This window comes from Dreissena polymorpha, chromosome 7 (assembly GCF_020536995.1).
Source record: "Dreissena polymorpha isolate Duluth1 chromosome 7, UMN_Dpol_1.0, whole genome shotgun sequence".
In the NCBI taxonomy this organism is placed as follows: domain Eukaryota; kingdom Metazoa; phylum Mollusca; class Bivalvia; order Myida; family Dreissenidae; genus Dreissena; species Dreissena polymorpha.
The window spans coordinates 110,886,300-110,908,064 of record NC_068361.1 but is presented as its reverse complement, the minus strand read 5'-3'; the positions used below and the strand labels follow the sequence as shown (position 1 = coordinate 110,908,064).

At 34.8% G+C, this 21,765-nt stretch overlaps 1 protein-coding gene across 1 annotated transcript in view; it reads right to left on the bottom strand.

Moving 5' to 3' along the window:
* Nucleotides 1-12,602: 12,602 nt before the first annotated feature.
* The window catches only part of LOC127838610 (cryptochrome-1-like), a 67,306-nt gene continuing 58,143 nt past the window's right edge, over nt 12,603-21,765 (bottom strand). The window contains exons 7-10 of the mRNA XM_052366439.1: nt 19,976-20,140; nt 17,999-18,139; nt 17,194-17,345; nt 12,603-12,798 (exon numbers count right to left, since the gene is read on the bottom strand). Of these exons, the coding sequence (XP_052222399.1) occupies nt 12,675-12,798; nt 17,194-17,345; nt 17,999-18,139; nt 19,976-20,140 (582 nt within the window). The 3' untranslated portion in view covers nt 12,603-12,674. The remainder of the gene's footprint in view (nt 12,799-17,193; nt 17,346-17,998; nt 18,140-19,975; nt 20,141-21,765) is intronic.

Here is a 21,765-nt window from a genome sequence, read left to right as displayed (position 1 = left end):
AATTTTCGAACTCATCCAAGATATCATTTAGACCAATCTTCTGACCAAATTTCATTTGACAATAAATGTGGCCTCTAGAGTGTTAACAAGGCAAATGTTGACGCCACACGACGCACAACGGAAAAAAAGGCGCTCACAATGAGCACATTGTGCTCAGCTGAGCTAAAAATAAACGAACGTAGTTTGAACTTAAACAATTTTGATCTTGACGGTACCAACATTTGTTTCTGTGTTACACACAATCTCCTATAGGTGCACATGCGTGCCAAGTGATTTTAAATCGTACGTACAGTGCGTGGGAAGTAACAGTACAGAGAAGTCCTATTTTGACAATGAAGCGCTGTATTTTGACCTTTGACTTCAATGTTTGACCTTGATTTTAAAAGTGGCAACGATGTTGTGTGCTTGACACACCGTCGCCATATGGGTAAGCATTTGTACACAGTTTATTTGAAATCCTCCATTGCACGGGTAAATAACAGTCAGCTTACGTTCGATGCAGACATACAGGCATGGAACAGACAGACTCCTATGAAGCCGCCTCTAGCAAGTGATTGTGTGGGTTTTGTTATAACAACCGCACTGACCAACAAATGAATTTACAGATAAAATGCAGCATGTAAAATATATCATCTGAACATTGGTAAGGACAGATGTCTATCCCAAACGTTGTTTGCTTCCCCGACTTCCAAACCGTAATATTTAAATGATTTCAATACCCCATATGCATAAATAAAAGCAATAAAAATCTATCCAATAATCGGGTTGTTATGTCTTAAATCCAGATGTTATTTTACCACACGTGAAAATCCGCTAAATACAGGGTAAAAACGTTTTGTATAAACAAATATTATAAGCTATTTTGAAGACTAGAAACGTGTCCACCAGGCACAGATACCCCCCCCACGCAATGTCAATGGATTCAGAAACTAGCGATGTTTGTGGCATAACGTATTGGAAAACAACATTGAACCTGGTATAAAGTATTTGAAAACAACATTAAACCTATCAAAATAAATGCAGCAAATAGCAAATATTTACATGAAGTTTTAACAAGGTATTGACCTTTTTAACTGATAAGATATCACACATATCACCTTATTATGTCCTTAACAGTATACCTTGCAACATATCCGTAGTTGGGCATGCAATATTTCGTTTTGTTATTATGATAATTTTGCAAATGTTGGAATTTCAAAATGCCTCGTTTTGACAAATTTCAAACTTGTTACCAAGCATGTTCCATGAGGTTATTTTCATGTGTTAGATACATTTGTAAGTTTCAATGAACCCACTAACGCCATTCATGAGAGACAAGCTTACAGGAAATAACTTGCACCTGTTTATATAGTGAACATGTACATGTTTAATAGAAAACGGCCCCTAATTTTGAAATTTTTTAAAGTATTGTTACCATGCTTGGCACATGGGGTAATTTTAATATAGTCAATACACTTTTTAAGTTTGAATGAAAACCCTCATTATGCCTGAGAAACTAGCTAACCAAAAAAATAAACCTAGCTCAAATGCCCAAGTATGGGCAACTCAAATGCCCAAGTCTGGGCAACTCAAATGCCCAAGTCTGGGCAACTCAAATGCCCAAGTCTGGGCAACTCAAATGCCCAAGTCTGGGCAACTCAAATGCCTAAGTCTGGGCAACTCAAATGTCCAAGTCTGGGAAGTAGATTAGGTTGCTTCATCTTAAATAGCTAATAACGTATATAACACACTATGGTGACGAGACGGCTTGAATTAAAACATGACAAGCGGACAAAATGTATTTATTATACAACAAACAAACAAACGTTACATGTACAAAAGTTTAAACTGCATTGATAGAAATAACATTTGATATGAAATGCACAAAACTGGTTTGTGTGTAACAGGTTATGCCGAAATAAGAGAATGAACGAGGATTACAGGATTAAAAAAAAATTGAAAAAATCAAATGTTTGTATTTATACATAATATCATTTCATTTAAATCTATACTCTAAATAATAATGTGCGCAGAGTACTATTGTTATATTAATATGTTTTCTAGCCAGGTTATGTCAAATTCTCATAAGCATAAATCTGCTACTATGTGTTCATGATCTTAAAAAAATACAAGCCTTACTAAATAATTCAAGAATCCATTACTTAAATTTTATACTTAACAAACAAAAGTTTATGTTTCAACTTCAGCATAGTCTTGCTGAAAATTAAGTACGACAAACAAACAACAACATTAATTGTGTGCCTGTCACTTGATTTTTACTCACAAAACCTTAATCAAAGTAGTCTTGCATATTTTTTAAAAGCTAATTTTTATCTGCTTTTAAACAAAATGGGACGGTATTTTGAAACATTATTTGTGTCCAGATGGAATTGGCCACATTAACATTTTTATTTTAACAGATACCGAGATAGCCATTTGATATTAAGCAAACTGAGGCGTCCAATAAACTCGATTATTATAGGTACTAGAAATTATAAAAAATTCATGTTACACTAAAATACTATGATAGTTCCACATTGACTGTGACCTCATCCATTATTCAAATCTAAGAGCATTCTTAATACAATTCTAAATAATTGCAAAATAAAATGTATTTAACAGAAAATAAACAACAATTATTTTAATGACCATAAGTTAAATGAAAATTCTTGCATTCGAGGCATATTGACAGTGAATAACAAAATAAAATGACAATATTTCAATAACCAACTACATTGGGCATCAAATAAAACAAATATTTATACTTTAGTATAATATGTAACCTCCAAAAACTATCAATGGTATTATTTATAAAAACTTAAATCAATATGTACAGTATTGTTTTAATTTGTGTGAAAGTAAATGCAAATTCTTAAAAAAACTTTTTCAAATACTGTGTTGCATCACATTATTTGCAATTAATTTTGATTTTGTTCAAGTTGTTTTTTCTTTATTAAGCCAAAGAATGTAGGTGATGTTTCACAATCTTGAAAACATTCACCAAAAATGTAAATAAATAAAATGCACCAAACACAAATAGCTCTGTATTTAAAACAATTTCAGATTGAAGTATGAGCTATGAATTTCTACAGCACAATATTTCACACCAAAGTGTAATAATGTTCACACCAAAGTGTAATAACATTCACACCAAAGTGTAATATGTTCACATCAAGGTGAAATAACGTTCACATAAAAGGGTTATCAACATACATTGACATGCAGATGACAGATTTTTGGGTAACCAAAATTTTTTTTACATGTTTATATTTAACCAAATTTCAATTTCACAGCCATTTTCGTAACTGGTGGTTATAACTTTTGCTAAAAGTGCATTGATCATAAAAAACAACAGTATTTGCTCAAACAAGTACAAAACCAAATCTTAACATCAGTTGCATTCGTAAAAGAAACATACAAACATGGAATGCAACATAAAGGGTCATATAGAGGAAACGTGTGTGGCTCGGCTACATTGTCATTTGCACTAAATGTGCATATATTTGAATTCACTTTTGTTTTTGCGCATTTTGCAAGTTTAGCAAGGCCATAAACATTATACTTGACGAAAATCACTTTAATTTCAACTGCTTCTAATTGAGATACCAAAACATTCATGACTATCGTATTTTAATATCTTCACGCATAGAAGTCAGTGCCAGGTAAATATTGGTGAGCTATAATACCAATTTAACATAAATAAGAATATTTACTTAGATGTATGTCTTTGCATACGTATATAACAATAAATATATGTACACAAGTTAAACCCTCCCTATTTTCTTAACGATACTGTTACAGTCCATTCCATTTCTCTGCAGTCAGGAAAATTGTTTGTCCTTACATATTTTTTCCCACACTTCACATCATGGTGATTGAATAGGAATGTTCACAGTTCAAGCAATGCTCTCCGAATCCTGTTTTCCTAACTGCACGGCATGCAGGTGCATTTTGATATTACAATATTACAAGCCAGTAAAAGTACTCAGAAGTGTAATCCTTTTCAGTCATGTTCTTTTCTTAATTGTCAAACAAGTGCATTTTCGTGTACTGACGCGGAATTCCTAAGCACACTTCAAACTGTCTGTTGAAACCAATAGTAACATGTAACATATATACAAATATTACTGTTAACATTTCACACTAGATTTTCAAAGTAAGAATTACTAAATCACAGACGTATTCATTTTTACATTCACACTTTTTTCTGAAGCAAAAAAACAAACAAAAAAATCACAACTGTATATTTTCTTTAAATTAAATATAAAACAAATAATTTTACTTCTTTTCAATTTTAATTTTGCAGGTTCTGTATAATTTATTCAGAAACATTCTCTTGCTATGGATTCTCAATGAATGAATGCTGATCATTCTATTAACACAAAAAGGCTACACTTTTTCAACAAAATAATGCTAAAAAAGATTAAACACAGTATTACTTTTTGTTGACTTTTCTCAGAAAAGTTCTCTAAAAAAATGTTACGCTTTCACAGATATCTATCCGTCGCTTTCACTTCCAGAGCTGAACACGTCTTCCACATTTGGGATTATGTCTGCTTTCGATTGATGATTATCTGAAAACACATTAATGTGGAGCAATAAACTACTAGTGCATACATGTACCTGCTGTCAGTACAAAAAAGCAACACTAGGTAAGTATTAAATAAACTACCACTGACTTAATGTCTTGACCACTAATTCATTTGATTGTGTGTTCTTTTAATAGACAAAGGTTTTTCAATAAGGTATTTTAACTTAATTTTCAAATCCTAAGATTCAGTTTTCTATTCTCACAGTGAAAAAAAAACATAGTGAAGAAATTGTAAATTATCTGTTTTGCCATTAAAGATATTGATGTTTATGGTTTTATTTAAAAGAAAAATTGGGGAGTCGGATGTGTCTTATGTAGGGACATAACTAAACATGTATGAAATAGCAATAATTCTGCAAATCGAGAGATAATTCAATTAACTCTCATGAGTTAGTTAGGTTTCATTACAAGTTGCATTGGTTTAAAAAAAAAAGCATAATGGTTAAATTGCCATACAATGACTAATGAGTCACAACTCAATTATGACAGCTCACTGAAACTGTCTCCTGGACTTTTAAGCTGTCTAAGACCTTAATTATTACTGTACACGATTCATAAGAAGTCAATATATGATTTCAATGAATTGCTGCCTCGGACACAATAACCCTAATTAATTTTAAAATTTTACACAATGTTTATTAAAGAATCAATGTATTTATATAATTCTTTTCTTCAGTCTTTAAAGGGGCCTTTTCACAGATTTTGGCATTTTTTTAACTTATTCATTAAATGCTTTATATTGATAAATGTAAACATTGGATCGTAAAAGCTCCAGAAAAAAATCAAGAAAAAAAATAAAAAAAGGAAAAGAACATTGCCCGGAGCAGGTTTCGAACCAGTGACCCCTGGAGTGCTGCCAGAGTCGTGAAGTAAAAACGCTTTAACCTACTGAGCTATTCCGCCGATTAAACGTTCTGACGTATTTTATACCTTATATAAGCAATCTTCGTAGTTTCACAAAATTTAACGACAAAAACAGAACTCTCCAAATTATTCAATCGTTTCGCGTTGCAACGCTTTATAATTTTTAGGTTTTAAAATCGTCAAAAGATGCATATAATGGCTATATTAGAGCATGGTTAATGTTCAGTATTACTGTTTCCTCACAAATATCATAACTGAAACGAAAACTTACGAATCTGAAACAATTTTTTTCAATTTTGTCAATTTACCAAAGCGTGAAAAGATCCCTTTAAAATAAACAAGTTTTCAAGGATAAAATAAATCTGAGATTAAGTTTATTCCCTCTAAAATTATTTAGGTAACTTCTGCAGAAATTATAACAACCAACTTTTGTTGTTATAAAACATTATATCTAAATGTAATATACAACAATTTTCAAGTTAATTATTACTGCTTTTATCCTTTGTATTTTTTTTCAAAATATAGCTTTTCCACAGTCAAGGTCATTAAATCATTTGCAAGTTCGAGTTCCTTGACTGTGCAAAGATTCATAATCACCAGCAACACCTTGATTTGGGAAAGGGAGACAACAATCAATATATGCAAACAGCACTATTGACTTTACAGGAGGTCCAAGCAGCTAATATTTCTAGATCCTGAACTAAAATACAAGTTATTCTTTAAGACAATATTTAAATTCAGAGATTGATAATTGAATGTTTGATACAATTGCATCATAATTATGCTATTATGACAACAATTCTTATAATCATTATAAGTATAATCAAGTCCAAATTTCATAAACAGGTTTCTGGGATCAAATTTAGAATCAACACAACACAACTTACTTAAAAATTGCTTAATGTCTACTGTATCTTTACAGAAATAGAGAGCTGATATGTTTTTGCTTGTTCATTAAAACATGTTTTGTGTTATCTGATATAATTAAAAACAAACGAGATTTCTTCTGAACAAATTGCATCCAAAAAGATCGGATGTTTCCTGTAAGCTGATATAACCTTCCTTTGAACTCTCAAATGAGATTAAGACCGACCCAGCAACATGACTAATGGGTGGATTGATAATGAAATCCTTTCTAAACCATTCTACCCCTATCTCTGATTGAAGTAGGGCGGCCACATGAAATCCTTTCTAAAGCCATTCTACCCCTATCTCTTATTAAAGAAGGGCGGCTACATGAAATCCTTTCTTAAGCCATTCTACCACTATCTCTAATTCAAGTAAGGCAGCCACATGAAATCCTTTCTAAAGCCATTCTACCCCTATCTCTAATTCAAGTAAGGCAGTCACATGAAATCCATTCTTAAGCAATTCTACCCCTATCTCTAATTCAAGTAAGGCAGCCACATGAAATCCTTTCTAAAGCCATCTCATCCTATATCTGATTCTAGTATGGCGGCCACATGAAATCCTTTCTAAAGCCATTCTACCCCTATCTCTGATTCAAGTAAGGCAATCACATGAAATCCTTTCTTAAGCAATTCTACCCCTATTTCTGATTGAAGTAGGGCAGCCACATTAAATCTTTTCTAAAGCCATTAAACCCCTATCTCTGATTCAAGTAGGGCAGCCACATGAAATCCTTTCTAAAGCCATCTCATCCTATCTCTAATTCAAGTGGGGCGGCCACATGAAATCCTTTCTAAAGCCATCTCATCCTATATCTGATTCAAGTAGGGCGGCCACATGAAATCCTTTCCAAAGCCATTCTACCCCTATCTCTGATTTAAGTAGGGCGGCCACATGAAATCCTTTCTAAGGCCATCTCATCCTATCTCTGATTCAAGTAGGGCGGCCACATGAAATCCTTTCTAAAGCCATCTCATCCTCTGTCTGATTCAAGTAGGGCGGCCACATGGAATCCTTTCTAAAGCCATCTCATCCTATCTCTGATTCAAGTAGGGCGGCCACATGAAATGCTTTCTAAAGCCATCTCATCCTATCTCTGATTCAAGTAGGGCGGCCACATGAAATCCTTTCCAAAGCCATTCTACCACTATCTCTGATTCAAGTAGGGCAGCCACATGAAATCCTTTCTTAAGCCATCTCATCCTATCTCTAATTCAAGTAGGGCGGCCACATGAAATCCTTTCTAAAGCCATCTCATCCTATCTCTGATTCAAGTAGGGCGGCCACATGAAATCCTTTCTAAAGCCATCTCATCCTCTCTCTGATTCAAGTAGGGCGGCCACATGAAATCCTTTCTAAAGCCATCTCATCCTATCTCTGATTCAAGTAGGGCGGCCACATGAAATCCTTTCTAAAGCCATCTCATCCTATCTCTGATTCAAGTAGGGCGGCCACATGAAATCCTTTCCAAAGGCATTCTACCACTATCTCTGATTCAAGTAGGGCAGCCACATGAAATCCTTTCTAAAGCCATCTCATCCTATCTCTAATTCAAGTAGGGCGGCCACATGAAATCCTTTCTAAAGCCATCTCATCCTATCTCTGATTCAAGTAGGGCGGCCACATGAAATCCTTTCCAAAGCCATTCTACCCTTATCTTTGATTCAAGAAGGGTGGCCACATGAAATCCTTTCTAAAGCCATTCTACTCCTATCTTTGATTCAAGAAGGGCGGCCACATAAAATCCTTCCTGAAGCCATTCTACCCCTATCTTTGATTCAAGAAGGACGCCACATGAAATCCTTTCTAAAGCCATTCTACCATTATCTTTGATTCAAGTAGGGCGGCCACATGAAATCTTTCCTGAAGCCATTCTACCTCAATCTCTAACTCAAGTAAGGCGGCCACATGAAATCCTTTCTTAAGCCATTCTCCTCCTATCTTTGATTCAAATAGGGCAGCCATATGAAATCCTTTCTAAAGCCATTCTTCCACTATCTCTGATTTAAGTAGGGCGGCCACATGAAATCCTTTCTGAAGCTATTCTACCACTATCTCTGATTCAAGTTCGGCGGCCACATGAAATCCTTTCTAAAGCCATTCTACCACTATCTCTGATTGAAGACGAAGTAGGGCAGCCACATGAACTTCTTTCTAAAGCCGTTCTACCCCTATCTCTGATTCAAGTAGGTCGGCCACATGAAATCCTTCCTGAAGCCATTCTACCCCTATCTCTGATCCAAGTAGGGCGGCCACATGAAATCCTTTTTAAAGCCATTCTACCACTATGTCTAATTTAAGTAGGGCGGTCACATGAAATCTTTCCTGAAGCCATTCTACCCCTATCTCTGATTCAAGTAAGGCAGCCACATGAAATCCTTTCTAAAGCAATTCTACCCCTATCTCTGATTTAAGTAGGGCGGCCAAATGAAATCCTTTCTGAAGCCATTCTACCCATATTTCTGATTACAGTTTGGCATATGTCAGTAACTGACATAAGTGTGTGGACTTAATACCTTTAAATCAGCTAACCCAGGAACCTTTGACTTGGTAAACTAACCATTGAGATATTACTAAAACACTGTTAAGAACGGCAAAGAAACACAAGCCTAACAACTATCTGATTAATTGCAGGAATCAGTCCAGCATTGCCTAGCAACCAAACAGGCTTTGTAACATCACATCAGTATCAATGCACTTAAGGTTAGAAACATTCAGTCATTGAGACGGAAATGGATTTAATTAAATGCCTTGCATTTCTGATTCGTGTTAATACTGTACCAGTTTGTGTGACTCATGCTATGAAATCGGTTATAAATTCTCATTTTTCATACAAACTTTGGGAATCGCATATATTTGGTTCAGGTTAATCAATATGTCCTGAAATGGCCAGGATTTAGATAATGGAATGCAAATTATGGTATAAATTTGATAAAATTGTTTTTGTCTTTGTTTCTGAACTTGTTTTTGGTTGAAAAAGTGCTTTGCTTTTTAAAGGATACATGTAAAAACAAATCTAAATTATTATCATTGTTTTATTTATAATAAAGAAAGACTTATATCCAGGAAATATAAAAATGACTCTAAATGATATTTTGTATTAATGTATCAAAGTATGAAACAAACAAGACATGTGTCCAAACGAAATGGATGCCCCCATATTCCGATATTTTCCTAAAATGAACTCATGTCAATAACGTCAAGCTGTTTATCTAAAAAATGTAATGTATGGCCTCGAAATGTTTAACTTGACCTTTGAGGTAATGATACAAACAAAACTCAGTCTCCTCATCGTTGACATTTGTGGTCCATGATGAATGTTAAAGTCAAAGCCCAAACAAGCACTTTTATCTCCAAATTTAGCCTTTGACCTCTAAGTGTGACCTTGACCTCTGAGGTATGGAGACATCATGATGGTTGACATTCTAAATAACGGCTACATGTATCTGCCACCTTCTTAAAAGGGGGGCATAAAATATATGTTTTTGTGGTGATTATAAATAACCAATGAGAAAAATATAGCTCATTTAATAAGTGGAATAAATTAATTTCATATTAATTAATCTTTGTAGTCTAGCCATAATCACAAAGATTTGGGAAGACCTGGTATGCAGGTAAATTTTTATGCATGTTACACTGACCCCTGGTTGGTTTATCCTCTGAGACCTCCTGCTCTGTTGCCTTGTATGCAATCTGCTTGGGAAGCTGCACTGAAATACCACAAAATACGAGGAATGTAACAACAGTTAAACATTAAATTTAAAATGAACTTGAAAAAACAATTAAGGTATAAACAGTTGAACTTAGGCCTAAAAAAATAATGTTGTGGTTCTGGTGACATTGCAAAAATTTCTAGGTAGGGTAGGTCGATTAATTATTTTGTTTTTTTCTCCAGACAAGATGCCTGTTTTTAAAAGTCATTTTAAGCTGATGGTTTTCACATAAAACCTCTATGTTCACCATTGAAAAGTGTTCCCATTATTGTGTAGTGGTCTTCTTTGTATATTTATCATTTTTACTATTTGTTCAGCCAGGTGAGATTCAACCTATGATAAAAACGAACAGAACAACCACCATGAGTCCAGTTAACGCCCAAAAACTAAGTTTAATACGGGTGTATTAACGTAATGAATGCAGCTTGCTTAAAGAATATATCAATGTAATTAAATCACGTAATTGAAAGTAAAAAAATCACTGTTTTACCCCATCCACTTACGATCACATGAAACTTACCCAGTGAGTGCTGGGGGGAGGGCTGCACCCTCCATACGTTATTTCTACAGGGCCGTATCCAGGAAAGTTTGACTGGGGGGGGGGGCAACACAGGCAGGATGCAGGAGGGGTTGCCCCTCCCGAATATTTTTTTTATTATTAGGCACTGTTTGAGGTGAATTTTAATGCATATAAAAACATTAATCAAACGAAACATTAACAGTGTTGTGTAATTAATTCAACGATAATTTGTTAAAGAGCATTACGTGTCGAATAAATGTTTTGACCTTATTATGCATGAAATGCACAATATCAACGAGGATGTCACCCGGTTGCCATTATCTGTCTTCTAAGTAAGTGGCCGAGATTTCATCATGGAGGTGTACGCCGTAGTCCGATGAGTGTGTTAGATAACAAAGCCAGCAAACTGCTATAAAATCACACACTTATGAAAATTACGTCACTCGTCGTCTGCATGATTTTACTGTAGGTACAGGTATGAATGAGGATCATTAATCGGCTCTCACAATTTTCGGCTAATTCGATATCGCTTTGATATTTATCCTACCGGAAAACGGTAAAAAAAGTTTAGGGTCGGCACGGTCAATAAAAACTTTAGGGTCGGAGCATTTTCCTAGGTAGGGTCGGGTGACCGGCACCACAACATTTTTTTTCGGCCTTATGTTCAACTTTTGTTCATTCTCTGCATTAATCTTTGTTTAACTTAAAGTACAGAACATAGTACACAGACATGTAATCTTTGAAACACCTCAGGTTTGGAAAAAACCCACCATTCTAACTGCGTTAACCAAACCACTTTGAAAAAGATTGATCAATCTTAAGAAATATTTGCAATGAGGTGAACTCAGCCGACAAGGAAAAAAACACAGCATGTCAATATCATTAGACAGATACAATGCCTTACTTTCATGGCAAAACCACATCATCATAACTGAAAAACTGGTAATTGGCAGTAATCCATGAACTAAATAAAAGGCATACATAATTATAAACAAGAGTATTGCCAAGCAATTTATGTCAATTGGCTCAATCATTGTCAGAATTTTTTATTTTTTATTTGTTTCCGTAGCTACCAGAATTTTTGACGCAGGAACAAAATGAAATGACGTGCATAATGTCCATATTGCCGTCTCCCCATACCACAAGTGTCATGAGAAATATGAAGAACTTTGAAAGTTATCGCAGGATCCAGAAAACAACCATTTTGAGCAGTATTTCTAGTCTATTTGTTGCAATAGCAACCAGAATTTTTGGCGTAGAAACAAAATGAAATAACGTGCATAATCTCCATATTGTCATCTATCCATGTTTCAAGTTTCATGAAAAAATATTAAGAACTTTTAAAGTTATGGCAGGGTCCAGAAAAGTGTGACAGACAGACTCACAGACAGACGGACACACGGAGCGAAAACCACACGTACCCTCCGGTGAAACTGGTAGGGGACAACAAGAGCAGTATCTAGAACAATTCAGCCACTTTTCTGTTAAATCCACTCTCCGAGTTATGTTTCAATTTTGTAAAGGTAGGATTTTTACTGCTGTCCTTTCTAGGTATACCTGTTTAAAAGGCCAATATTTATCAATCAAGTGTTGTTATTATGGCAAGGTGGAATGTGGTTGACCATCAAACTGAGCATAGACATAACAGGCTAATAACACTTCTATTAAATAGAACGTTTTTGAACATTTTTTTTGAAGCAAACTAGATATTGAAATGCATATAACTGGATTGAGAAAGGATAACAGTCCTACAAATGTGAAAGTCAAAATTGCTTAACCCTTACCACCCAGATAAGCACTTATTTGTAGTCCCTTAGAAATTCGAATTAAACTTAAGAGCTTTCTTACTGGATTAAAGTTATAAAGGCATAGCCAACTTTAAGGTACGTATGTGCTGCAAACCTGAAAAGACTGCAAGTTACTTAAAGGTGGTTCTGGTTTTATGCTACTTGCAGATAGCCATTTTAACTTCGCTTCTGAGTGGGAAAGAGTTAAAGATTTGAGACAACAAAGATCCTACCTTTAGCCCGCATCTTAAGCAATATCTGGTAGACCTGTTTCATCCTCTTCATGCACAGCTTGCTAGTCTCTGCGTGGTTCACCATGGGAACGGGGTAGTCCTTACCCACGATGCACTTGGCTGCAACCTGCACGCTCTCGGGGCGTTCCAGGGCTCATAGATGTACTGGGCCGGAAAAGCCTTCAACACTGGCAGGTAGTGTCTGTGAAAGAACAATTTAATACAAATACATGATAATAATGATAATGATACAATAGTTCCAGTCGTAGAACAATTCAATACAAATCTATGATGATAATAACAATGATTAAGTGACAGTGATAGAATTATTCAAAACAAATACATGATGATGATAACAATGATACAATATCATCGGTGATAGAACATTTCAATACAAATCCACGATAACAATTACGATGATGAAGTACCAGTGATAGAACAATCCAATACACATCCATGCTTATTAAGTCTATGATATTGTGTGTTCAGTTTCCACATTTTGACAGAAGAATCTTCGTTTGATTCCGACAGGACTCAACCTTCTCAAGATCTATCCAAAATAAAACAAGTACTGGTGCAGTGTCTAATTCCACTATTGCCCTTTATCAACCATCCCATCCAAATTAGATTTTTTAAATTGTTGATTATGTGTTGGTTTTGATTAATACAGAGGACTTCATTTACAACAATTACAATTTTTGTATTGATCGGGAGCAGGAAGGGGGGCTTGGGAGGAATCTATGTCATAGTCGGCATACCTAATTTTAGGTCCCACACTATTTCATGATTTAATCGACTCCTCAAGCAGGGGTGCAATTTAAAAACCATTTTAGAAAATAAGGTACCCCACCTTACAAGGTAACACTTAAGTCTTCATTTGTATATAGATCCTGCAAAGTTTATTAACTATTTGTAAAATGAGTATGACATTAAAAGGGAGGAAATCAGCTTAAAGGAGAAAAATCACACCCCTGTCAAGTATTGTTCATACATGTTTATTGTCATTCAACTATTCTAATTTCATTTCAATATAGATCAATGGAAATGATGCACATCTATGAACATTTATAATTCAATTGTAATCACATATTCAACAAGACTATTGCCAAGCAATATATGTCCCTGTGCTGGCTCCACTATTGTCAGAAATTTCACCATTGTCAGATTTTTTTTATTTGTTGCCATAGCAACCAGATTTTTTTACGTAGCAACAATATTAAATGACGTGCATAATGTCCATATTGCCATCTATCCATGTTTAAAGTTTCATGAAAAAATATAAAGAACTTTTAAAGTTATCGCAGGATCCAGAAAACCACCATTTTCAGCAGTATTTCTAGTCTATTTGTTGCCATTGGACACGTGCCAATTACATATGATTTAGTAGTTCTTCTTTGTTTTGAAACGCGCGGAAGTGGAAATCGGCACTCACGTGACCCAAAGCCTGTATATGTCACAGGTTGATAATAGTCTTGAGGTTCCGTTATGTACATGATTAGATGTTGTATTTTTTTTATGCTTTTGGCATTTTTGACACAATTTTTGCGAAAATCAGTATGGAAGAGTTAAGCTTTAGAATGTATCTGACGAATACTGATTAATTCTTGTCACATTATGGTTAGAAATTGTAGGTGGAATATGTGGGTTTACCTCATGTAAGAAATATTGAAAATTTTATCAAAAGGGCCAGTAAACATGACAGTCACAAAGTGCACATAAAAGCTTATCGATGAGGGAGAGATTAAAGAATAGTATAGTTGACACAAGGCCGGGTATGTTTGTATTGGTCAAGCAACGCATAGACTGACCAATGGGATTCTTAGTAATCCAGCCAACCGGCTTATTTAGAATACTGACCAATGAGATTCATAACTGAGTTTCACGGGGCAAATGTTAGAGGAAAATAGTTCAGTTAGCGTTAAGACTTGGAGGTGTACAGTTAGAAAAAGACAGAATCATGTAGCAATCACAGCGTATTTGTATAACTGAAATATTAGTTAAGTCAGACATTAAATTGGACTAGAAACTGATATATGGTGTTGTTGAATATTTTATCCTACATTATGCAGAGAAATTAATATTAATAGAAAGGGACGAACTTGTCCCATGCGCGGCACGAGAAAATGGTATATAATGCAAAACTCGTCATCTTGGCAATACGCGCATGACGAGATATCGAATGATAGGCTACACACCGGTAATTTAAGAGTAATGAACATTGTTAGTAACTATGTGTCGTCCATGAACTATGAACGATAAAGTGACATTCTGGTCAGTTGAGAAAACCAAATTGTTGTGAGAAATATGAACTCGGCAGGCTTCAACATTAACTGTTGTTATTAATGAAGGTTCAATGAAAACAATAGTCAAAATTTAGAAGAATAAGCTTAACATCATTCCCAATGGCCTATTTTACCTTACCCTGCCCCTATTTTACCTTACCCTGCCCCTATTTTACCTTACCCTGCCCCTATTTTACCTTACCCTGCCCCTATTTTACCTTACCCTGCCCCTCTATTTTACCTTACCCTGCCCCTATTTTACCTTACCCTGCCCCTCTATTTTACCTTACCCTGCCCCTATTTTACCTTACCCTGCCCCTCTATTTTACCTTACCCTGCCCCTATTTTACCTTACCCTGCCCCTCTATTTTACCTTACCCTGCCCCTATTTTACCTTACCCTGCCCCTCTATTTTACCTTACCCTGCCCCTATTTTACCTTACCCTGCCCCTCTATTTTACCTTACCCTGCCCCTCTATTTTACCTTACCCTGCCCCTATTTTACCTTACCCTGCCCCTCTATTTTACCTTACCCTGCCCCTATTTTACCTTACCCTGCCCCTATTTTACCTTACCCTGCCCCTATTTTACCTTACCCTGCCCCTATTTTACCTTACCCTGCCCCTATTTTACCTTACCCTGCCCCTTTAGACAATTAAGAAAATGAATTCCAAATAAACAAATGGTGTTCCTTTTCTTACAAAAAAAGAAGTGGCTTTAAAAAATTTGACAATTTTAATGTTGTTTTTGTATTAAAAATATATATACATTATCAATGGGTTACATAAAAGACGTACCACATGGTTACATAAAGGATGTATTTGCCATTTGAGAAACAAGTGTAGATGGACCTGTGATCTGGCAAAACAATCCTACCTGTTAATTTACAAAAATATTGCCATACACAAACTGTGATTAAAAAAGCAGGAGAGTTCATCCATTCCAATTGCTTATAGATAACTTTGTACTGACATCAGAAAAAGTAGAAACAGTGAAATTCATATGGAATTATCTTGTTGCAAAGGGAGAATGCCAGACTGACCAATAAATAAGTTAAGGTATTGGAATATTATTTAAAAAAATATAATGATCAAAATTTGGAAAGTGTGATCTGAAATGGTAAAACTCTGAATAAAACTATATAATCTGTTGAGTATGATCAAATCCAAGCACAGTGATACTAAATGTTAATATAAAAGCATACATGCACATAAAAAGTAAGCAGTACTGTACATCTGTACCTGTTATTTGTGATGTAATTCTGACGTCATTGACAGTTTATAGCAACTGACAAATGAACCCGGTAGTCAAGAAATGTTTGCTTATTGATCTATTAACATTACATGTAGTTAGGGCATTAACATCAGAGAAAGTCAATTCTGAGACAGAAGCTTTCACCGCTTTATGTACAGTTGACGAGATTTCTCACATATCCCACAAGCTATGTATCAGACATTTTGTTTAAAACAAGATAAATGATGTCGAAGCAAACAAATAGAAATACATGTTTTCATTACTTCTGGCATGTTGAAAGGCCTCTACAATATTAAAATTAAATTAATATTGAAAATAAAATCAAGTACCAACTCATATACCACAACTATTTGTTCTTGGATGACGAGTGATTTCAATTCTTCACTACCATACAAAACAGTAGAAAATATTGAAAATTATGTGCACTATTGTCATGGTTACGTAACATATGAATGCGGTTGTTGTAGAACAATTATATATCTTTGAAAGAAACAGTTAATCGAAGTAGATTGCCAAGAAAAACTTACACACCCAATGACAAATCAAATATCTAGATTCAAAGGGGGTTATCACATTACAAACAAAATTGGGATGTCCATGCCGAGACAGGTATTTTTTATACCCTTTATTACTTGTATTGATTTGTCTAGATGCCACTCACTTTCCAGTCATATAAGCAAGAAAGTGATAAGCGTTTATTTCGTATTAATATTTGCTCTTTATCTTGACTTTACTCTGTACAAATTTTCATAGCCGGAGCTGTTAATTTTTTACCTAACTTTTTAAATGGGTTGTGATGTTAATGTACATTTGTGGATGAAAATATCTTCGCTGTTTATTTTTAAATAATGCAAAATATGTTGAGAAAACACATTCAACCTACTCACCTTGTAGAATCATTCATGAATGTTAAAAAAAAATCTGGTCCTTAGCGCCACCTCGAAACTATCGTAGGCTCATTTATTAATGCATCTCAAAGAAAAGGTGGCGCCAGTGATTAACGGCTGTGCGAATACCACCATAGCTTTCAGAAGATAATTATAATAATAACGTGCAATTACCTGATGAAGTCACCAGTGGGATCGGCCTGTTTGCCAAAACCAACCGGACAATAGCAGTTGAGAAACTGCTGGAAGAATGAGCTGCATGAGAGCCACAACCACATTCCCGCATTCACCGACCAATCAGCATCCAGCAACAGCTCGTCAAACACCTAGAGAACAAACAGGAACACTATTATGATAAGGGCATGTTTAGTTGTTTGTGAGAGAAGTTCCATTAAAGATAAAAAAAATAGTTCAGAAATTCTTGATAATTGGAAAAAATTCATGAGAGGTTATTAAACAATAATTTAATGAATTGTTTGGAAATAGTTCCTAAAAGGTAATAAAATAATCATTAACTGAATTTAATAAATTGTGTAAAAATAAATGAATTTCCTATGTAAAACTTAACCTAGAACCATAAACTATTCATAAACAATATTTCCTCCTATTAATTTGCAGGAACCCTAATATATAAAGCTGTTTGTACACTTTTTCGATGAGTCATTGACTTCAACAAAATATTGTTAAAGGTCACTTCTCACTTAACGTTTCAAACTAGTATGACCGCTGTTTGAATGAGACCTCCTCACCCCTTACCCATGCTTTTTAATGCATAAAATTTATTGGCAACAAATTGATGTAGGGTCATCCATGAAACACTGGCGAAAAAACTGTCTGAAAATACACCCAGTAATTTCTGACAAAAATATTTGTACTCTCATTATTGTTTTAAGTTTTATTGGATGGCAAAACTTTGCTTAATTATGTGAAGAAGCCCCTTTAAATTAATGCATTTGCTCTCATTGCCTAATGTGCTCACCTTGAATCCTTCTTCCCATGATATCCAGAGATTCCCCCGCGTCAAGAAGCAGGCGATAGCATGGCGACCCAGGTGATGGACCCAGCCCACCTCACGCAGCTGTACCATTATGGCATCTATCCATGGAAACCCAGTCTTACCCTACGGAGTAATATTACTGTGGATTTATTTAATTTCTATGACATGAATTTCAGTTGATTCGTTAATCAGATATATTTGTTTGATCCTGAATTTATGGAATTTTTAATAATGTCTGCCGTAAAACTTCAGGTACAACTTCAGAAGCAAACACTCACAGAACATTTGATGTCATTGTTTGGCAAACTCACAATCCACTAAAGTAAGTGTCATACACGTATAATGTGTATCTCAGAAATGCCTATTGTATCATTATGCTTGTAAAGCTTGTGTGAAATCAATGACAACAAAAACCTGTCTTCACTAGGATATTAATGTTTATCATAATGTATGTAGTAAAAATTATACTGAAGGCATAATAATGGAAAACTGCCTAACAGTAAGAAATTAATGCATTTCTTTTCATATCTGATAATGCTTGAGTAAAGAGAATTGAACATTTTGTGACCTTTCATACTGCAGAAAAATCAATAATTATTGTTATTTATTACATACCGCTTTCGACCAAAGCGGTATGAAATAAATTACAATAAATATTGTTTTTTGGTGGATCCATAAGGAAACCCTGTTTCAAATATATTTACTAGCTTTATCCTAGGAATTCAGATCAAATTATAACATGCTCAGTCACAAGAAGGGAAATTTTGAAATGCAGTTCAAACCCACCTATCCCTTTAAAGCTTTGCATGAGAGTGAAATGTCTGGGTGTTTTTCTTTAACTTTCTTAGTTCAAGACTTGTAGTTTTTTTATCCCTATAAACAGCTAAAACAATAAAATTAAGTTCCGGTTGTAGGAAACCTTGAATTGATAAATGTCAGTAGCATAGGTCAAACTATTTACAAGTTTATCTCAAAATGAGGCATAAGCACACAAACCCAGCATCTATCACTTGCTGTTTCCTTTAAAGATTTTTGTATTACATAATTATAGCTAACAGCTAATTTGAAATATAAATGGCTACATCTCTATTTTGAACTTTGACAAAGTAATGCAATTCTGTACAGGAATAAATATATTTAAGAGATTATGTACAGTCAAGGTCTTGAGTTATGGAGAGGTTTCTTAGCCCTTTAAAACGTAGAAACGTATTTTGATGCATCTATAGTCCCATAGAAAATTAAATTTAATTACATACCTTTCTTACTAAATTTAAGTTTAAACGGCTTCTTTTCCATTCCTAAGATACTGATTAGCTGCAAACAGCATAAATCTTTAACCCTTTGCATGCTGGGAAATTTGTCGTCTGCTAAAATGTCGTCTGCTAAATTTCTAAAATTAGCATTTTCTTCGATTTTTTTTCAAAGAATACTATCAGAATAGCAAACAGCTTGGATCCAGATGAGACGCCACGTTCTGTGGCGTCTCATCTGGATCCAAACTGTTTGCAAAGGCCTTCACAACTCGGTTCCCGCACTGTAAGGGTGAACAGACCTGGCTGGTCTGGTTTTATGCTTGCACATTGCCATTTTCACTTTGCTTCTAAGTGGGAAAAGGTTAAATAGAGATAAAATCACAATTATCTGCATAGCTAACAAGTACAGTTATTTCATAGAACACAACCAAAGAGAAAGCATTTTAGCAATTAGCAGCTTTATCGAACATTTACTGCAACAAATGAGGAATAATAAAGTAGATGGTTGTGTTTGCCTAAGCAACAGAATTGTTATAATGTTGTCGAGGTCTTAAAAGGTACCATAAATTAACTAATAATTTAATTGTTTTTTTTTCTAGGCTCCTTTTTGCTAACAACCCTACTGCGTTATTTTGACTTGAATTTTCAGTCAGCAGAATATTATTGATTATATTGAACAGACATATTTAGTCACAATTCATTTTACCTCTGCCCAGTTTGCCAACGCTCCAGGGTTTTTATCCCACGGCACCTGAACACAAATTGCATTGCCCTCCATTTTGTCAAAGTTGGGGTTATTAGTTGCTGCTGTGTAGAAGAATTCCCGCCACAAAAGTTGTCCATGCAACGACAATGGAGGGTCGTTTTGCTTCTTTATCTGCAGAATAAAACACCACTGATATTGAAATAAACAGTGCCTGTAAGGGTTACCTATACTGACAACCCCTAGCTTGTGCCTGGTAAAATACTAGGGGGCCAACTGATTTTTAAAATAAGTTTGGCAAAGTCAATTATTGTAAAGTTCTTTTGCAATTATTCCTCTGTAAGGTAATATCAATTTTATCAGTTCTTTGTAAAACTTGTTTGCTGTTTGCATGTTTAAACTATTTCCTGTTTGGCATTATTTCTAACATGGCAGCAGTTATGTGAAAATGCAAAATTCTGAAACCTAACAGTAAAAATATGCAAAAAACATAAAAAATGTCACATAATACTTTCTATACCTCCAAAAAATATGAATGGCTGAAGAATAAAAGGGTAAAAATAACAACAGTTACTGTGACTTATACAATGCGAAATTTTGAGAAAGAAAAACTATTTGAAAAACATAGAATATGAACATCATTTTAATATTCACATAAGTTTTTAAATTTTACTATAAATATGTTGCTTAAAATAATTACTTTTTGCAGTTTATATTCCTAACTGATCATAATAATAAGAACACAGTTGGGCATTGTTTTTGCAAAATAGTTAAAATTATTTATTATACAGTCGAAACTGAACGGCCACCTGAAAATAACGGCCACTTGCAGACAACGGTCAGTCAGTCTGGAATCCCCCTGATGAAAAACACTCTATAGCACACTTGAAAATAATGGCCACCTGTCCATAACGGCCAACGGCCACTATATTCAACTCTCAGGTTTGACCTTAAATCAACAGTCACACGTCAGGCGTCTCAAGTCGTGAACATTAACAAGAGAGCCTGAAAGGTCCAAAGTCGCTCACCTGAGATAAAAAGAAATGACCTGTTCTTTGCAGCCCAAGATATCAATAAAACAAATGTTCTAACCAAGTTTCATGAAGAATGAACAACAAATGGCCCCATGGCGGAAATGTTTTTCAACAGACTGGAAACATTTTTGAACTCGTGTAAGATATTATTGGGACAAATCTTCTGACAAAGTTTCATGAAGATCAAACAATAAATGTGACCTCTACAGTGTTAACAAGGCAAATATTCATGACGCACAACGGAAGACAGACAACTGACAAAAGGTGATTACAAATGTTCACTATGAGCAAAAAATATTATGCTCATAAAGATTGTCACCATGTGTAAAGATCAGCAAGTGTCATTCAGATTGAACTAAAAATGTGACTAAAAGTATTCACAATGTTTAACTATAAACAACTGTGGTAGTGCGGTCTCGTTCGCTTACGCAAGTGAACCGGTCACGGGACAGGAACGAGTTATGTAACTTTGTGAGCACTTATGAAATACAGAAATATTTATCGAGTCTAATTAAAGAACGCTTATTTCTAACACACTGGTTGTAATTCAATTAACTAAAGGCGCCCAGTCAGATACGCCTGAATACACTCAAAGAATGAATCTATAAGTGAAAACCAAAGCAGCTTAAATGAAAATACCTAACTTTAGTCTAAAAAATCTATGCATCGTTAAAAATGAACAAATACAGCAAATACCTTAATGAATGTAAAAAGAAGTTCACAATCTCTAAAAAATTATATAAATATGAGTTACTGTAA